General features: G+C 37.0%; 1 protein-coding gene across 1 annotated transcript in view; it reads right to left on the reverse strand.

Moving 5' to 3' along the window:
* Nucleotides 1–17,537, reverse strand: part of LOC116500545 (histone-arginine methyltransferase CARM1-like) — a 68,994-nt gene that overhangs the window by 39,519 nt on the left and 11,938 nt on the right. The window contains exon 2 of the mRNA XM_032205627.1: nt 13,668–13,793. Within this exon, the coding sequence (XP_032061518.1) occupies nt 13,668–13,793 (126 nt within the window). The remainder of the gene's footprint in view (nt 1–13,667; nt 13,794–17,537) is intronic.

The following is a 17,537-nucleotide window of genomic DNA, read 5'->3' on the forward strand; positions in this document are numbered from 1 at the left end:
CAGGTTGCTCAAAGCCCCATCCAACCTGGCCTTGAACACTTCCAAGGATGGGGCATCCACAGCTTCTCTGGGCACAGCTCTTAGAAGCATTACAGCACTAGTTTGCTACAAACAAGTTTAACCCAACCGCAGCAGAAAACAGTAGGGCAGTGATATTCTAAAAGAAAATTCATACACCTATTCTGTAATTTGTTGTAAACACAAGCACCTCACCTACTGATTAAATCTGCTAGAGTGCTCAACTGTAATCACTATGCGCATTATCCTAGACCATTACTAGGTGAGATAAAGTAATCCTAACTCATTTCATAACTTCTGTCACGTCGACTCAAGTGGGAAAAAGATGTCACACATCTGAATTTCAGGTGATATGAGGACTCAAAATTGCTCAAGTTGGTCCAAAAGTAATTGTAAACTCCAGTGAAAATGTACAGATGCTTTCAACATGCCCTTTTCACTCACATATACAAGGATGATGGCCAGAATGTAACAGTAAGTGATTGGATCATGACAAAAGATGAAGAAAAGCACAAATTGCAGCATCAGTTTTCTACTGCAAGAAGCAAGAAACAGCTTAAAATAAATCAGTCATTCTGTTATTTCTCTGCTTTAGAGAGACACCACCAGAAAAGCAACTAACAGCAGAGATATTCTTAAGCTTATCCCTTTTTTTTTTTTTTTCCTTCTTCTACTTGACAGTAAGAGATAATGCTACAGTTTCAACAACGTGCTCATCTCCTTTCAAGTTGCACGTCAGCATTATCTTCATACCTCTGCAGAGACTTTTTGGCAACGCAGAAGAACATCTTTGGTGTCCTCCTGAAGAACTGATTTCAGAACCAGGGCAGGGTGAGAAAAATTGGAAGAAGGTATCCAGAGAGGTTATGCAGTGAACTTTTTTATCCATGGAAGTTTTCAAGACATAACTGTATAAAGCCCTGAGCAACCTTGGGTGGAACCTGCTTTGCAAAGGAGATTTGACCAGGTAACCAAATGAGCTCTCTTCCAATTGAATTATTTTATGATTCTATAAAAAAAAAAAAAAAAAAAAAAAAAAAAAAAAAGTATGACTTGCTTGTGGTACAGTACTCCTCTATATACAAGTAAGAAGTTTGTACTTGGCGCTCTCCAAGGTTCTGGCAAATGACACAATTAATATTCACTGAGTTGAGGAGATATTAACATAATAGACATCAAAATAGAAAGAAATAACAAGAGATGGGCAAAGTTCCTCCACAGTCTTTCATAACGAACCTCAGATGCCCTCAAAGCTTTTATAGTAGAGTATTTGTAAGACCACAAAAAGCTCTGACAAGCTATAACAGAAAAAAAAATAAAATAAAATAAAAAAGTGTAATTTAATTAATCTATCTCTAAAAAAATAGACACTAAAAATCCTCTCTGTTAGATGGCAGTAAAGATTCAGGAATAAAAGAAGGAACAGCATTAGATCTAATACAGCTCAATCTTTTCACAAACTTTTAATCCCAACTCCACATTCTACACACTTATCCATGACTAACACTGTGAGAAAAAACATCTGAGGTTAAACAAAGAACTTAACTTCAACTACTGTTAAAGTAGTTCTGTAAAGAACTTCACTTAACTACTGTTGTTGCATGAGAAGTGAAAAATGCACTTGTGAAAAACAAAACAAAACCAAAAAACAACCAGCAAAACAAACTTCATCACTTATCCATGAAAACGTAGTGAGTCCACCTTTGAGAAATACTCATATCTTTCTGTGATCCCATGCTGATTGAATAAATATACCATGAAAATTCCACTCCTGGCATGAATTTGCTACTCTTCATCTCTTCAGTGATTTTCTTTTTCTTCTAACACTTACAAATAAAGCATTCATCAAAAACCTTTTAGTTACTTCTACTTACTACATAGCAATCACTAAATACCAAGTTTAGGGAAGGAATTATTTTTGCAGATGTGAATTTAGGATTTTGTTTTGCTTTTGAATGCAAACAGTTAAAGGATTCAAAAGGAAATCACTTAGGGCATACAGAATTGCCCAGGAATTTTTTGTAAGAATTACTACCAGTTTCAATTATTTTCTGAGAAATGTTTCAAATATTTTCTGAGAATTCAGACATATATTCATTTACGTGACTCTCAGGGAAAACTGCCAAATAATACATTTTTGTATATTAAGAAATACACATAATTATGAATATTAAATACAGAAAAAAAGGAGTAAGCTATTGTGCACACTCCACACATGACACAAAGTACACAAACTGTTCTGTCTCTCTTCAGCACAGACAACCAACATTATGTTTCTCCCTTTTGTAGACTGTCCCAAAAGAAAGCAAAGCATTTCTCTTGAGTCTGTGTTTTATATCCAGCAAGTCTATTTCTTATATCTAACAACTATTAACAATAGCCTATCTTTTCTCTATTTGCTTCTGCATGCAAATACACTAAGCTGTTACCTTATGTTTTCTATAAAGGAAATTCTTTATTAGCTTGGACATCATTCTGCTTGTGATATAAAATATAGTTTTATGTGCATATTGATTAAGGTCCTTAAAATGAAATTTTAGTTTGATCTTCTGAAGAATCTGGAAACTTAAGCTGTCATACAGAGAAATACATGAAAAACTGTCCCTAGCTCTTATGAAAAATGGATTTTCTTCTTTCTTAATGGTAGAAGGGAATAAGAAAAGAATCTACACCAAAACCAGACAGCCTGGACTACTGGTGGGTCACTTATTTTAAAACCAGGAGTTAAGCATACAAGACCAAAAATGAGCAAAGTATTTTTCAAGAACAGACAAAGGCTATTTGCTGTTAATCCTCAGTCCTATGTTCTTCACCAAGTTTCTAGCACTCTACAAATCTTTTCCTTTGAGGCTGTAGGGAATTGAATTTCTCATCTCAGGGAAAAATCAGCTAACCTCTCCAGATCTTTTATCATCTTTACAAAATCAATCTTGGCTATAATGCTTCTTTATTGGAGGGTATTGCCTAGCAATCTGAGTGTACTGCTTAGAATGTCACCACTTTTTATTTAGTTCTGACTTTTTGCTTGTTTATCTATATTTAAAAAAATAAAATTTTTAAACAGGAATCTGTTTACTCATGAAATTTGTGGGGTTATCAGGGGTTATACCTGGAAACAAAAGGTCTTCTGCAAAATCCAAATTCATGTGCTTTTGTCTGGGGGGGATGGGCACAGGTACTTCTTGATGCCATGCTAAGGTTTCTTTCTAACCTCCCAACTATTTCATTAGCTTTATTGTCTGGTAAAACTGTAAACTGGGAAGAACATAGGAACTCTTCTTGGCTGTCTTCAAAGAAATATCTTACAATTTTCACTGACTGAAAAATAAATCCTTATGCTCTCATTGCCCCAATCACTAAATCAACCAGCAGGTTGAAAAAAAAAAACCTCAAAACTTTACAAGACTTACAGACATGTTGCAATAGTGTCATATTAATAGCTCAAGTTTTTCAATTAGAGAGGTATGAAGAAATATTTATTGTCTTTTTTCATTTATACTTTTCTGTATATTCCCCTCTCACCTTAATGAATGCATTATTAGATTTCAGAACAAAACTCTCACTTACCCAGCCACTTAAAAGGCAAGAAGAACTTCCACTTTTCGTAGACTGAAATGCTTTTGCAAGAATCTTGTTTAGAAAAAATAAAAGGTTTCCCTTGCAATTTACTTCATAAAAGAACATTAAAAATATAACTCTTAAACATTTTCTTTGAAAGCCAAGCTTGTTAGGATTTTGATCTGTTTTTATTTCCCTATTTTTTTTTTTAATTTAAGTCTTATAACAGGTACTCCTCTGAAAACTTTCACCTTGACAGAAAGCTATATTTTGGTGAAAAATGGGGGAATTTGTGTGTGAAGTTTTGACTAGATATGCATCTCAGCTAACTTGTATTTGCTGTTAGATATTGAACCTGAACTAATCAATTGTACAGTCTGATAACTTGTTGGAACTATTCTGCAGATATTACTACAGTGATAACCTAAAAACTGCACGGTGTAGACACTGAATTAAGGCCAGCTAAAACTGATTCTCATGACCAAAGAGAACAGGAATATCCTCCCAAAGAGTTCTGCTCCTTCTCAAAAAGGAAAGAAGCAGCTCTAGAACTCTAGCAGTTTCCACAGGGATATTCATACCCTGTTCCTGGTAATTTGTCACTTGAATGGTTGCACACTGCATAAACAGAACTTTCATAATTATTTCTCTTTACAAAGTGCTTATCCTCACAGCAGAAGACACATACAAAACCACGAGATATTAAAGTAGTGCATTTCACTCATCTGCTCAGATGGGATTCTATTACTAGTCCAAAAGGTGAAGAGCGTGGAGTAGTAGCAAAACAAAACAAGTCAAAACATAACAAAACAAAAAGATCTAACATTAAACTTGGATGGCAGATAAGGGAGAAATGGAGGGAAAATAAACACAGAACAAAACAAAAAATCCATGCAAAGAATAAAAGAAGCCCAGAGAGGAATAAAAAACAACAAAACAAAACAACAAAATAAACACAACAGAAACAAAACAAACACAAAAACACAAAACACACAGAGCATCAATCCAAAACAATGATACTTTCAATAAACCAATAAATAAAATGTATTTACCAACAAACATTTAATTTTCTGATCTAGGGAGTTTTGCTAAAAGCCTTAGAGAAGTGCTATTCCCACAACATTTTGCATTATGTGTTACAGGCTACTACTAAAATGCAGTACTTATATTATGCAGTCAATTTGGCCTACAATCGATGACAGGTATATAGTAATAACTTTGAATGGGTTTGAAAAAAAAAAAAAAAAAGAAAACACAACATACAATCATAGAATTGTTTGGCTTAGAAGGGGCCTCAAAGATCATCTAGTTCCAACTCCCCTGCCATGGGCAGAGACATCTCCCTCTAGACCAGGCTGCTCAAAGCCCCATCCAGCCTGGCTTTGAGCACTTCCAGGGATGGGGTATTCCCAACTTCTCTGGGCAACCTGTTCCAATGCCTCACCACCCTCACTCTGAAGAATTTCTTCCTTTTATCTAATATAAAATAACCCGATTTTAGTTTAAAACCATTCCGCCTTGTCCTGTCACTATAATTCCTGATAAAGAGTCTGTTCCTAGTCTTTCTCGTAGGACCCCTCTAAGTATTGGAATGTCAGTGTAAGGCATCCCTGCAGCCTTCTCCTCTCTAGGTTAATAATCCAAACTTTCTCAGCCTTTCTTTACACTAGAGGTGCTCCTCTGATCATCTTTGTGGCCTTCCTCTGATCCCTCTCTAACAGGTCTATGTCTTATGCTGCAGGTTCCAGAGCTGAACACCGTACTCCAGGGTAGGTCTCACGAGAGAACAACAGAAGGGAAAATCACCTCCATCATCCTGCCGGCCATTTTTCTTTTGATGCAGCCCAAGATATGATTGGTTTTCTGGGCTACAAGAACTAATTGCTGGGTCATGTCAAATTTTTCATCCACCAGTACCCACAAGTCCTTCTCTGGAGAGCTGCTCTCTATCCACTTATTGCTCAGCCTGTTTCATGTTTGGAATTGTCCCAACCCAGGTGTATGACCTTGCACTTGGCCTTATTGCACTGCATGCTGCTCACATATGACCACCTCTCAAGCCTGTCCAGGTCCTTGTGGATGGCATCCCTTCTGTCAAGCATGTTGAACACACCACACAGCTTGGTGATGTTGACAAACTCACTGAGGGTGCACTCGATCCCACTGTCCATGTCACTGACAAAGATGTTAAACAGCACCTGTCCCTGTATTGACCCCAAAGGAATACCATTTATCACTAGTCTCTACCTGAACATCAAGCCATTCACCGCAATTCTTTGACTGCACCATCCAGCCAATTGCTTATCTACCTAGTGGTTCATCTGTTAAATCCACATCTCTCCAGTTTGGAGACAAGGATGTCATGTGTCAAATGCTTTGCACAAGTCCAGGTAGATGACATCAGTTGCTCTTCCCCTATCCATCAATGCCATAACCACATCATAGAAGGCCACCAAACTTGTCAGGCATGACTTGCCCTTAGTGAAGCCATGTTGGCTGTAACCAATCAACACACCTTAGCAGTTTCCAGGAAGATCTGCTCCATGATCTTGTTGGGCAAAGCAGTGAGAATGACAGCTCTGTAGTTCCCTGGGTCTTCGTTTTTTTTCCTTTTTTAAAAATTGGGGTTATGTTTCCCCTTTTCCAGTCAGATGGAACTTCACCAGACTGCTACAACTTCTCAACCATGATGGATAGTGGCTTAGCAAATTCATCTGGCAGTTCCCTCAGAATCCTTGGATGCAACTCATCAGGTCCAATGGACTTGAGCATGTTCTGGTTCCTTAGATGGTCTCAGACCTGATCCTCTCCTACAGTGAGCAGTTCATCATTCCTCCAGCCCCTGCCTTTGCTTTCTGTGACTTGGGCTGTATGGCTAGATCATTTCCTGGTGAAGATGGAAGCATAAAAGTCATTGAGTACCTCAGCCTTCTCCATATTCTGGGTAACCAGGCCTCCCATTTCCTTTCAGAGAGGGCCTACATTTTTCCTAGTCTTCCTTTTATCACTGACATACTTACAGAAGATCTTCTTGATACCACCGATGTCCTTGTCCAGATACAATTCTCTCTGGGCTTTAGCTTTCCTAGTTTGATCCCTCACTACATGGACAATTTCACTGTATTCCTTCCAGGCTACCTGTCCTTGCTTCTACCCTCTGTAGGTTTTGGTTTTGTATCTGAGCTTGGTCAGGAGATCATTGTTCCTCCATGAAGGCCTCCTGGCATTTTTGCCTGACTTCCTCTCTGCTGCTATGCATTGCTCTTGAGCTTGGAAGAGGTGATCCTTGAACATTAGTCAGTTCTCCTGGGCTCCTTTTCCCTCCATGGCTTATCCCATGATACTGGGAGGATCTACCAAGTAGATACTTGAAGGGACCAAATTCTGCTCTCCCAAAGTCCGCAGTTGTGAACTTGAATTGTGCCCTTCTTGCTGTACCAAGGATCTTGAATTCCACCATTTCATGGTTACTGTACCCAAGGATGCCTTTGGGTTTTTTATTCCCCAGAAGCTCCTCCTTGTTGGTATGAAAAAGGCCCAGCATAGCACTTCTCCTCATTGACTCCTCTGTCACTTGAAGAAGAAAGTTATCATCAACGCATTCTAGGAACCTCTTGGATTGCTTATGCCATATTATGTTGTCCCTTCAACAGATATTGAGTTGGTTGAAACCCCCCATGAGGCTTGTGAATGTGAGGCTGCTCCTACCTGTCTTCAGAGGCCTTCATCTACTCGGTCTTCATGGTCAGGTGTCCTGTAGTTGACCCCCACACTATAGTGTCACCTGTCTTTGTCTTCCTTTTAATCTTAACGCATAAACTCTCAGCTGGCGCCTCATCCTCCTCCAGGCAGACAGAGTTCCATGCACTCCAGCTGGTCATTGACATAGAGGGCAATATCACCCCCCTCATCTGTATGGTAGTCCATGACTACATCAGACAAGAGTACATTACAAGACTATGTCAAACAATAAGACTGGTCAACCTGTCTCCTGTTATTAAGTGGGACACAGTCTGCCATTTGGAACAACAATGTTGAACAATATCTAAATAATAAAATGCCTGCTTTGGAAAAAAATTAGAAATGGGAAATAAAAATACAGTAAACTGATCAAGGTTAGATTACCATCCAAGATGTCCAAGGTTGGAGTATCATCTCTAAAAAAGGAAGAATATATTTTTGTTTTTATTTGCTTGTAAGGAGACTTCAGACATTCACAGTGACACCTATTACAAGTATTTTAGTAAAATTCCAGGAATGTTCACCACACAGTCAAAAAAGCTTCCAGAAATCCTTGAATTTACATCTGTTTGATAGCATTTGCTCAAAAGATTTTTGATACATCTTTTAACAAAATATACAACATTTCATAGTCATAAACAGAGCAGAATGGACTAATAAGATTCTGTTCATTTTAACAGCTCATTTACAAATACTTCAATCACCATTAGAAAATTTTGCTTTGAACATGACTGAATATTAAAACACAATTTGCAGACCGGGTCACTTACCAGAATACTACTTTAAGATTCAAATTCTGCAGTGTACTTTTAAACTCTTTTGTTAGTCTTGATTTCTGTAATGGGAATGGTTTGTTCCACACATACTATTCAGGGAATCATTTCAAGCATCAGCACACTAGAATTCAATGCTTGGAAATTCAGTCAGCACTCAAGGGACTCAATCAGTTGTACATTTTTACAGGAAACATGACTTATGGCATTGTGTCATGCTGCATCAGAAGATGGATTCCACATGCTCCAAATCTCATTATTAATTTCCTAAGTCACACTTTTCCCAAAGCAAAAATCTTTTACATTTTTAGCAACAGTAACACAGACTTTCTGTGGTAAGCAGAAAGCAAAATACTGTCCTGCCTCCAACCTAAATATTCTAACTAAAATAAATTTTCTTCTATCAGAACATTCCATCCATTAGTAAGTAATTCACATTTGAACTAAAACAAAAATGGAGCCAGATTCACTGAGCAGTCAGTTATTATCAAGAAGAATATTAAAGGAGCACCTTTAATTCAAGCTTCAATCACAGCCTAAAGCAATGTGAATTAGCAGATGCCAAAGTTTCCCCCCGTGTCAGTCTCACACTAAAAATATTACCTAAAGAATATTCATAATTCATAAAATGACTTTATGAAGTATCTAAATTTGAATGTTTCACTTTCTTTAGAACAACCATTAGAGTTGTATTAAACAACAGAGAGACAAATGGGTTTTAAAGCTGTAGTTAGATTTACATAAAGGTTGCAAAGATTATTGTCATATTGCAAAACTCTTAACATTATATTTTTGGAACTTTTAAACATATTAAGAATTGGATCTTTTACTTTATTCATCTTCAAAATGTGATTTTTTATATAAACAATCTTCCTCAAAATACACCTTAAACTTTAATGAAAAATGAATGCTTTAATCATGCTTTAATGAAGAAAGATTATTTGGCTTAATACAGTACAATAGGATGAAATGGAAATATTGAGGCAGATATGGTTGATGTAGGTGGCTTACTTGTGCCTACTAGATGTAAACAACCACAGTATTGAAAGTCTTGGTATATGAAAGGTCTAGCAACACTTAGGGAGAGCCTCGTTGAATGGGTAGACACAGACATGTCTTGCTATCTGGTAGCACAGGTTTAGTGGCGATTTATTTTTAGAGTATTACAAATTGCTCAAAAGCTGGGAGATTGATTTTTTTTTTCTAATCCCCTTTAATTTGTCCTCCCAGGAATCAGAATAAACAACCATTTTAAAATACTAATGCTAAAAAACATTCCCACAGAAATGTTCAAGGAAAGTCTGGAGAAACAAAAAGTACTGAAAATTGTGCCAGAAGTGCTCAGGCCTTGAGCTTTCCCTTAGATTCTACACCTTGAAACAGTGAGTCAGCTCAAAACACCACAGAACTTTTGTACAGATGCCTTTAATTGGATGAAGAAAAGCAATGCCATAGAAAATCACAGACTGAGACAGTGGCAAATCCAAAGGTCTGAACAGTAAGACTAATGGATATAGATACAGCAGCAGGCACAGTCACTGGTAGCCTCCTCTGTTCAGATTTACAGATAGATGAACAGTCTCCAAAATCACATGATGAGTATTTGTTCTTGCACACCATAATCCTCAACTCCAAAAACAACCTGGAAAATTATTAACAGACACCTATTTCCTTGGAATCTGAAGAGGGCAAACTGATGGCTGCATATTCCCAAAGACCATCCAGTGTTTGGGATAGACACATATATGGTTTAACTCAGGGAAAAGACCTACAAAGCTTAGAGCCACTATATGGCAGTGGACAAATGCAAAAACTGAAGTGCAACACAGAACCAAACTCTATGCCCCAGAGGTGATAAGTTAAGGATGACAATTGTGCATGCAGTATGGCTTAAAAATCAAAACTTTTCTGATTTGGTAGTAATTTCAATAGTAGAACCTCCTACTGCTTCTCTGAGACTAACAAATGCTAGATTTCATGATTCCTGTTAGTTGCAATTACAGTCTATGTGTTGAAAGTTCTCTTAAAAAGTTGCACCTCATTGTTCATGCAGTGAAACTCTGCACAAGTTTCAAGTTGCAATATTAAAAACATTTGTGAATTTTAAATTGACTGAAACAAAATAAGACTTAGGCAAGCCAAACTCTTTATTTTATTTCTGCTGAAAATTCAAGTCACTACTTCACACAGAATCTAGTGAGCAACCACAGTGTCATTTTGGTTGTTTACTTCATGAACCTTATTATTAGGTACAAATTCTTACATTTAAACAGCTGAACAGCTTTCTTCCAACTACTTGGCCTTCAGGTAAATCCATTAGTTGTCTCTACTTACTGTGCTTTGGATTGCATGACTGTGCAGTCATGGAGTCACACTAAGCTGAGTCCTGGATGAAATTAAAACAAAATACGCATTCCAGGAATAAACTTCAACAGTCAATGTGTATTAAGTCTATGAGAATAGTCTAGATCTAGTTCAAAGTATACACACCCTCTATTCTTGCTTCCTTCTCAGATAAGTACAGTTTGCACACCAGGTCCTCGGCACCAATTGTTCTGTTCTACAGATTTGTTTCTTCTGGACTGTCTGGTTAATGGGATCATAGCTCAACAGATATGTCATTCTGAGAAATAATAATCGAGGGGAAAAAAATCACCATAAGACATACCATGTTCCTTTGCTTAAATTATACTACACTAACAGCATGTGCAGTCTATATACACAAAATAACTATGTATACCTTTAATATATGTATTACTTATATATTAATATGTATATACAGGCACACACTTTTATGTCTCTATCTCAATTCTCTATGTGGATATCCACAAGTAATATATGTTATTTATAACTACAAACTGTAAGAAGCCCATTTTTATTTTCCTCTATTGTGCTTCTATATAAGTGGCACACATAATTAGAGCTGACAAGTTTTAAGATGAGTTTTGCTAGTAAATAAACATCTGCAAAGTACTGGTATGTCTAATGTCTGGACGCACTGTGAAAGTCGTTGGAGAACAGAGTTAGGTTTGAAAGAGAAGGAATCCACATTCTGCCAGAATCAGAAAGAACAATTTATCCTTGCTCATGAACGAATTCTGTGCTAAATTAAGCAGGGCATTTCCACCATGGAGTAGAAAGCTACATACCAAATCTGCCACAGATGAGTTACTGACTGGTTGGTTGATCTGTTATAGAGAAACGATCTTTGTTTTTTTGGGGGAAAAAAAAAAAAGCCTTTAGGCTACTAACTTTCGTATTTATTGCCTGCATGATCCTTCTCAGATGTTTAACATATGTTCAGCAGGAAATGGAAGATACAGTCTGTGATTTATGATGGAAGCCAAACAGCAATTCTCTGTGTGGGCACAAGCAGGGCATTAATCTCCCTCTCCCCTCATTCCTCACTCCTCATCTTCCTCTATCTTCCTAAATGACAGAGGACTTAGGGTTTTTAAGCCTTTTACATTGCATTTTCATAGTTAACACTTTTAACATACCAACAGGGAGTTTTCAGACCTCTTTTTTTGAATTACAGAATAATTTTCATTTATATACTATACGCATATAAACATTTGAAAATTCATAAAAGTGAGACTAACACCTGCACTTGTATGCAGTTAAAAACAAACAAAAGGTTGGCTTCTTCTTTAAAGGCTTGTCTTCTTTGTAAAAGCAGATACATTTCTCAAGATTAGGGACTACTAGATATACTTAACATGTAGAAGGACCAGAAAACTATTGCTATAGCATGGGGAAAAACCATTCTATCAGTGACTTTCAGTTTAACACAGCATGCAAGACAGAAATATTGATGCTCAATTTTGTCATGTTAAAAAACAATCAGAAATAATAAATTAAGAGACTATCTATACTGTTCTTATCTAATTCATGATATTTAGCTATATAAATTAACTAAAGATAAATCACCAAGGAATGCAGCTAAAGAGGGGATTGAATTTACCACTTAATCTTCAAAGTACTCCTCCCAGGAATAATACCATACTGTGTGAAAACTATTTTTTTACAAATACTTGTTTTTAAAGGAGGACAAGAGAACTAATGGGAACTTCATTTCTCTTGGGGTCCCAAACAATCAGTGCCGTTTGGAATCAGGACCTCCATAGGTAAGTAAGCCATGGTAGAGATTGTAGACCAAAGAGTAGAGAAAAACTTGTCTGTCTGCTACCTTAATCACTTGTTATAAGCTATCTATGTAATAAGCCAAGTAAATCACTGAACAACCTAATCTTAATTATCTCTTCAGTTATGATATAGCACTCTGTAGGTGCCAACACAAAATTGCAGGCTCAAGAGAAAGAGATCGATGAAAACACAATGCTGAATTGTAATTCTCAAACACGTAAGTTAAAAACAAGCAACAAAACACATAACAGCAGCACAACACTAACAGTCATTCTTAGGTTACATTCATATTGTTTTGTAAAATAAGACATTGAAAATGTGAAGTTTTTCTTGATGAATACAGATGAAAGGTAGGACTTTAAAGGCCACCAAGATTTGTCACCCAACTGAAAGATTGGGTGAGTCTAAAAACTGCATTTTCTCTTACAGAGACTGAAGAGCGCATGTTTTGTGTCTGTGTGACCATTCAGAGTTTCTATGAACTCATTGCACAAACCCATATATGTCAAAATTCTCAGCCTTCGATACTTCGAAACACATATGTATGTTTAAATAAGCTGACAAATAGCAAATATACTTGTTCTGTGACTCAGCTTCCACACAACATAGAATGGAAATAACCATAATGGATCCCTCTGGAAATCACAAGTCCTGCTAATGTAGTTCTGCTATGTAAGAGCTCCTGCTTCTTGTTAAAGAGGAAGCTGTATGTTACCTGTAGTTATAAAATTTCAAAATGAGTTGCAGCCATGCAACTCATACACACTACTCAGAATATTCTAACAGGCAGTCTTTTGAATTTGCTTGCAAAAAAACTAAGAATGCTTTTGAAAAAGCCAGTAAGGACACGTGAAGATAGTATGTAACAGAAAGTAGCGGTTGTTGGATTTATTAAAAAAACGTGACTTAGAACCATAAAAATATAGAGCCAACATTTTACTAAACTAGTTATGTTTCTGTAACAGTGAGTTTATTTTTACCATCACTACTCACAAAATATCCTGTGAACTACAGGTGTATATTAAAGTACTTTAATTAATTATTCAGATGAACAAATCTGTAAGACAACATCTGAATGTGGGACAGTAAGTGGCAGATTGCTCATATAGAGTATTACATTTACCAGTTATTACAGTTCATTAATTTAAGTCACATGAATCTGTTATCTACATGTGCTTTTTCTTCATAAAATGAATTTGCAGTTGCTTTGTTAAAGACTTATATTCCCCATGGGAATGGCCCGTACTCCAAAAAGAGACAGTTACAGTGGGTCAGAGGCAGATGAAGTTGTGCAAATCATAACAAAATGTAATATTCAAATAGCCAGCATGAAACAGTAGTAGAAGACAACAACATGTCTTAAAGCAAAATTTGCCAATACAGTTAGACGACAGGACAGAGAAGATAGCCACAAATGTAAGATGTACTTACCAACTTGTGATCTGAACCGAAGCAAGACACTCTTGAATCCCAGTGTAATTAACAAAGACTCTTTTCCCACACGACAGTATTCAGTGTTTCTGTTAACTAAGCATTTAAGCACACAGATGCCATCATCTGAAGGAAAAAAAAATACTTTAGGAAACTTCAAGTAGTTAAAAACAAAGACATATAAAGAACTAGATGTCTCTTTTGATTAATAATATACATAAACATATATCTGAAGTATACAACTTGGGGGGCAATGAATTTTCTCTAAACTGTTCTTACTTAAGCTGATTTTCCAGTCATCTACAGCTTTGCAAAAAATTCATCCAACTTATCATACGTACTTTCTTGAAGTTGCCCTGTCCTCAGAAGAAGGAAAGATAAGTGCCTAAATTAATTTTTTACCTCAATCCAAACAAGGTCATAATTGAACATTTTTTCTCCTTGTTTTGTTTCCACAATCCCATATGCACATTTCTTGACAATCTCTAGAGAACCTGCTCAGGCACATGAAATGGCAGGGAAAAGAGTCAGGAATAAATTACATCAGCTAAACAAGACATAACCTATACTTTTTCTTTAAACACACACTACATACCACCTCATGTGTGGCAACTATCAACAAACCTACCATGTGAGGTAAAACAATGCAATTTTTCTGAAAATGAAGAACACAGGTATGTTAGAGCTAGGTGTCAAAGCATCAGAGGGCAAGCTTCTGTGCTGTGCTCCTTAAGGAGTGGGATCAGTATCAGAGGCTTAAGTAGTACAGTAGCCTATACACACTGTCTTATTATCAGCACTGCAGCTGTCAGGATGCAGCTGCATGAATACATGAAGCAGGATGCACACTATCACTTCCAGAAAGCTGAAAGAGGTCAGCAAACACCATGCACACAGCAGCTATGGACATGGGCTAAACCAGGCAAAGCTTTTAAATTATGCTTTTTATTTTTCTTTGTTATATATGTCTTCATCCCTCAAACAGCAAAGCTCCAAGATTCCATTTCCCTGGACAACTCTTGAATTCATTTTAGTCAACTCTGCTGCAGAGAGTTAAGTTCCTCCCATGCACTTTTTATCCTTATGGAGAAAAATGATAAAATAAATAAAATAAACAAAAAATAAAAGGTTTAAGGAAAAACAGAAATAAAATAGAGAATTAAAATCAAAAGTACAGGAATTAGCAGCACCACAGAAAAGTGATATACTGCAATATGTTAGAAAGTACAAGAGAAAAACTGAAGGACAGCCAGAATGAATTTACACACATATCTGAAGTAGTTAAAAACAGCCAGAAGAAATCATACATCTTGAAAAAGCAAGAGACATGATGAATAAATTATTAATAAAAGTTCAGTGGAAAGCTAACTATGCACTGCTCACTATGTTATTGTGCTAACAATGCTTGAAAGACCACAGAGGGCAAGAAGGCAGACACAGACACATGGAGGTATCACAGAGGTACTCAGTACATTTTGAAACCTTACATTTCACAGCACTAGCTGTAATGACAGGTGAACAGAACAGATAGAAAGATCATTGTATAATGTTCCATATCTCAAGCAAGGTTTAATCAGGATAAAAAAATAAAATAAAAAAAAAGATGTGTCCCACCTGTGCCACACTCACAAATGGGTGAGTGTGGCACACACACACAATTGCATTTGTAGCCTCTTCCACAATTTAGGCTTGTAAGCAAACTGAAGGAACACCGGCTTTGTACTTCTGCTACAGTAGGTCAAACGTAGTTGCACAGCTGGCTACTTTTCCACAGCTCAAGGACTTTTTCCTTAGCATTAGCACTAATTTCCAAGGCTTTATTCACATTCTACTATTTTTACAGTGTTTGCACCTATAGTCTTGTACATAGGTCTCAGACTTGGATAATGAAAATTGTTCAACTAAGGAACCATTACATATTCATGCATGTAAAAATTAAAAGTATCCTTCAGTTGATCCATTACACAACTCTATCCTCAACATTCAAATGTTACTTCCATTGTAAATCCCTGGAGTACTCAAGGGACAGACTAACCAAAAGGAAGCAGTAAGAAGACTTGAAATAACACTCACCACTTCCACAAATAATGGTGATGAATATACCCGTATACATGCTATTCCCTACTCGCCAGCTGCTCTTTTGTTTTTAGCCTTCTATTCCTTGGGCTGAACAAAAACCAGCTCCCTCAGCCTCATTTTGTAAACCATATGTTATAGTTCCCTAAATATATGGGTTTACTATGGTTTGGCAAAACATTTCATAGATTTGCAAAGTGGTAAGCATGTAGTCTTCTGGAGTTCTGTTTGGATCACACATCTTCTTATTTTTCCCAAAACCTAAACTTATCTTTCACCCATATCCAGCAACACTACTCTCCTTCCTTCGAAAGAGTTATATATACTCCATCAGCTATTTAAAATCATCAGTACTGAAAAAACAATCAAGTTAAGTATAAATGCAAAGCACTCTATATATACAACAATACAATGTGAATGAACCAATTTTTGGTTCACGCTGTCTGTAAACACCCACAAAAATCGTCTTTTTACCTGTACCTCAATTCATTCACACTGATCTGATTGACAATTCCTAAATAGGCTGGAGCAATGAACCTTCTAGAAACATACATGCTTTCTAATATTATTTCTCTACCTCAAAGGTACAAGAAAAACATCCTTTCAAAGTCTTCCAGTGGACCCTTAACACTTATTCTCAGAATCACTGCATAATTCAGGCTATAAGGGCTCCAGTCCAACCTTGTATTAAAAGCAGAATCAGGTGAGAAATCAGACTGGTTGCTCAGTGCTTTACCCAACTAGGTCTTTAAGACCTCCAAGGATGGAGATGGCAAAACTTTTCCAGGCAACACATTTCAGCACCTTGTAACTCTTGCAGTATGGTGTTTTTACTTGTATCCAGTCAATATCTCCCCCATTGTCAGACACCCTCAACCCTATGCCTGAATTTTCAGGGCCATTACTTATTGAACTCTAAGTGTAGATGGTAACCATGATAAACAGGGAAGGTCTCAGGATAGACCTCTGTAATATGGGTAACCAGCCTCCAGATGGAATACTGGAATGCACTCATTTTAATGAGTGATGCAGCCATTATTTCACACACCTAGCTATCCACTCAAATAGCCATAATATCCCAAGTTAGATACAAGGATGGTGTCTTGCTGAATTCGAGGTAGACAATATCTACTGCTCTCTCATCATCCACATATCTAGCCATCTTATTACTGAAAGCGACCAGATAGATGAAGGATGAAGACTGCTGTTCCCACATTCTTATTCTATGCACTTGGAAATGGTTTCCAAGATGACTTCTTCCACTGTCTTCCCTAGAAACAAAGCAAAGCTGAACTTCCTGAAGGTCTTCAGATGATCCTTTCTGCCCTTGCTGAGGAAAGGTGTAACGTTCCTTTCCCCATTTTTCAAGGTCCTCTCTGGAGCTCCATGACAGAGTGCCTTCACAATGACACCAACCAGTTTCCTCAGAACTCTTGGATGCCTCTGACTCTGTCCTCTTTATGGTAGTTTCTTTCAGCTTAGTACCACATGTAGACACAGAAGACAGGTAAGCCTTGTTAATGAAGACTGAGATATAGGGACTAAAAAGGGACTAAGTACCCCAGTCTCACCTATGCCTCCTATCACAGAGTCACCACCCCATTCAGAAGCAGGATGAAACTTTTTTTTTTTTTTTAATGATAGTGCAGCAACAAAAGCTCTTGTTATCCTTGACATCACGTGCTAGTTTGAAGTCTAGATGAACTTTGTCTTTCCAAGTGTCATTCCTTCAGGACTGGACAAAGTTTCTACACTGCTTTTGTGTAGCCTGTCTCTGCTTTCCTGTACGCATCA

This window comes from Aythya fuligula, chromosome Z (genome assembly GCF_009819795.1).
Source record: "Aythya fuligula isolate bAytFul2 chromosome Z, bAytFul2.pri, whole genome shotgun sequence".
Classification (NCBI taxonomy): Eukaryota; Metazoa; Chordata; class Aves; order Anseriformes; family Anatidae; genus Aythya; species Aythya fuligula.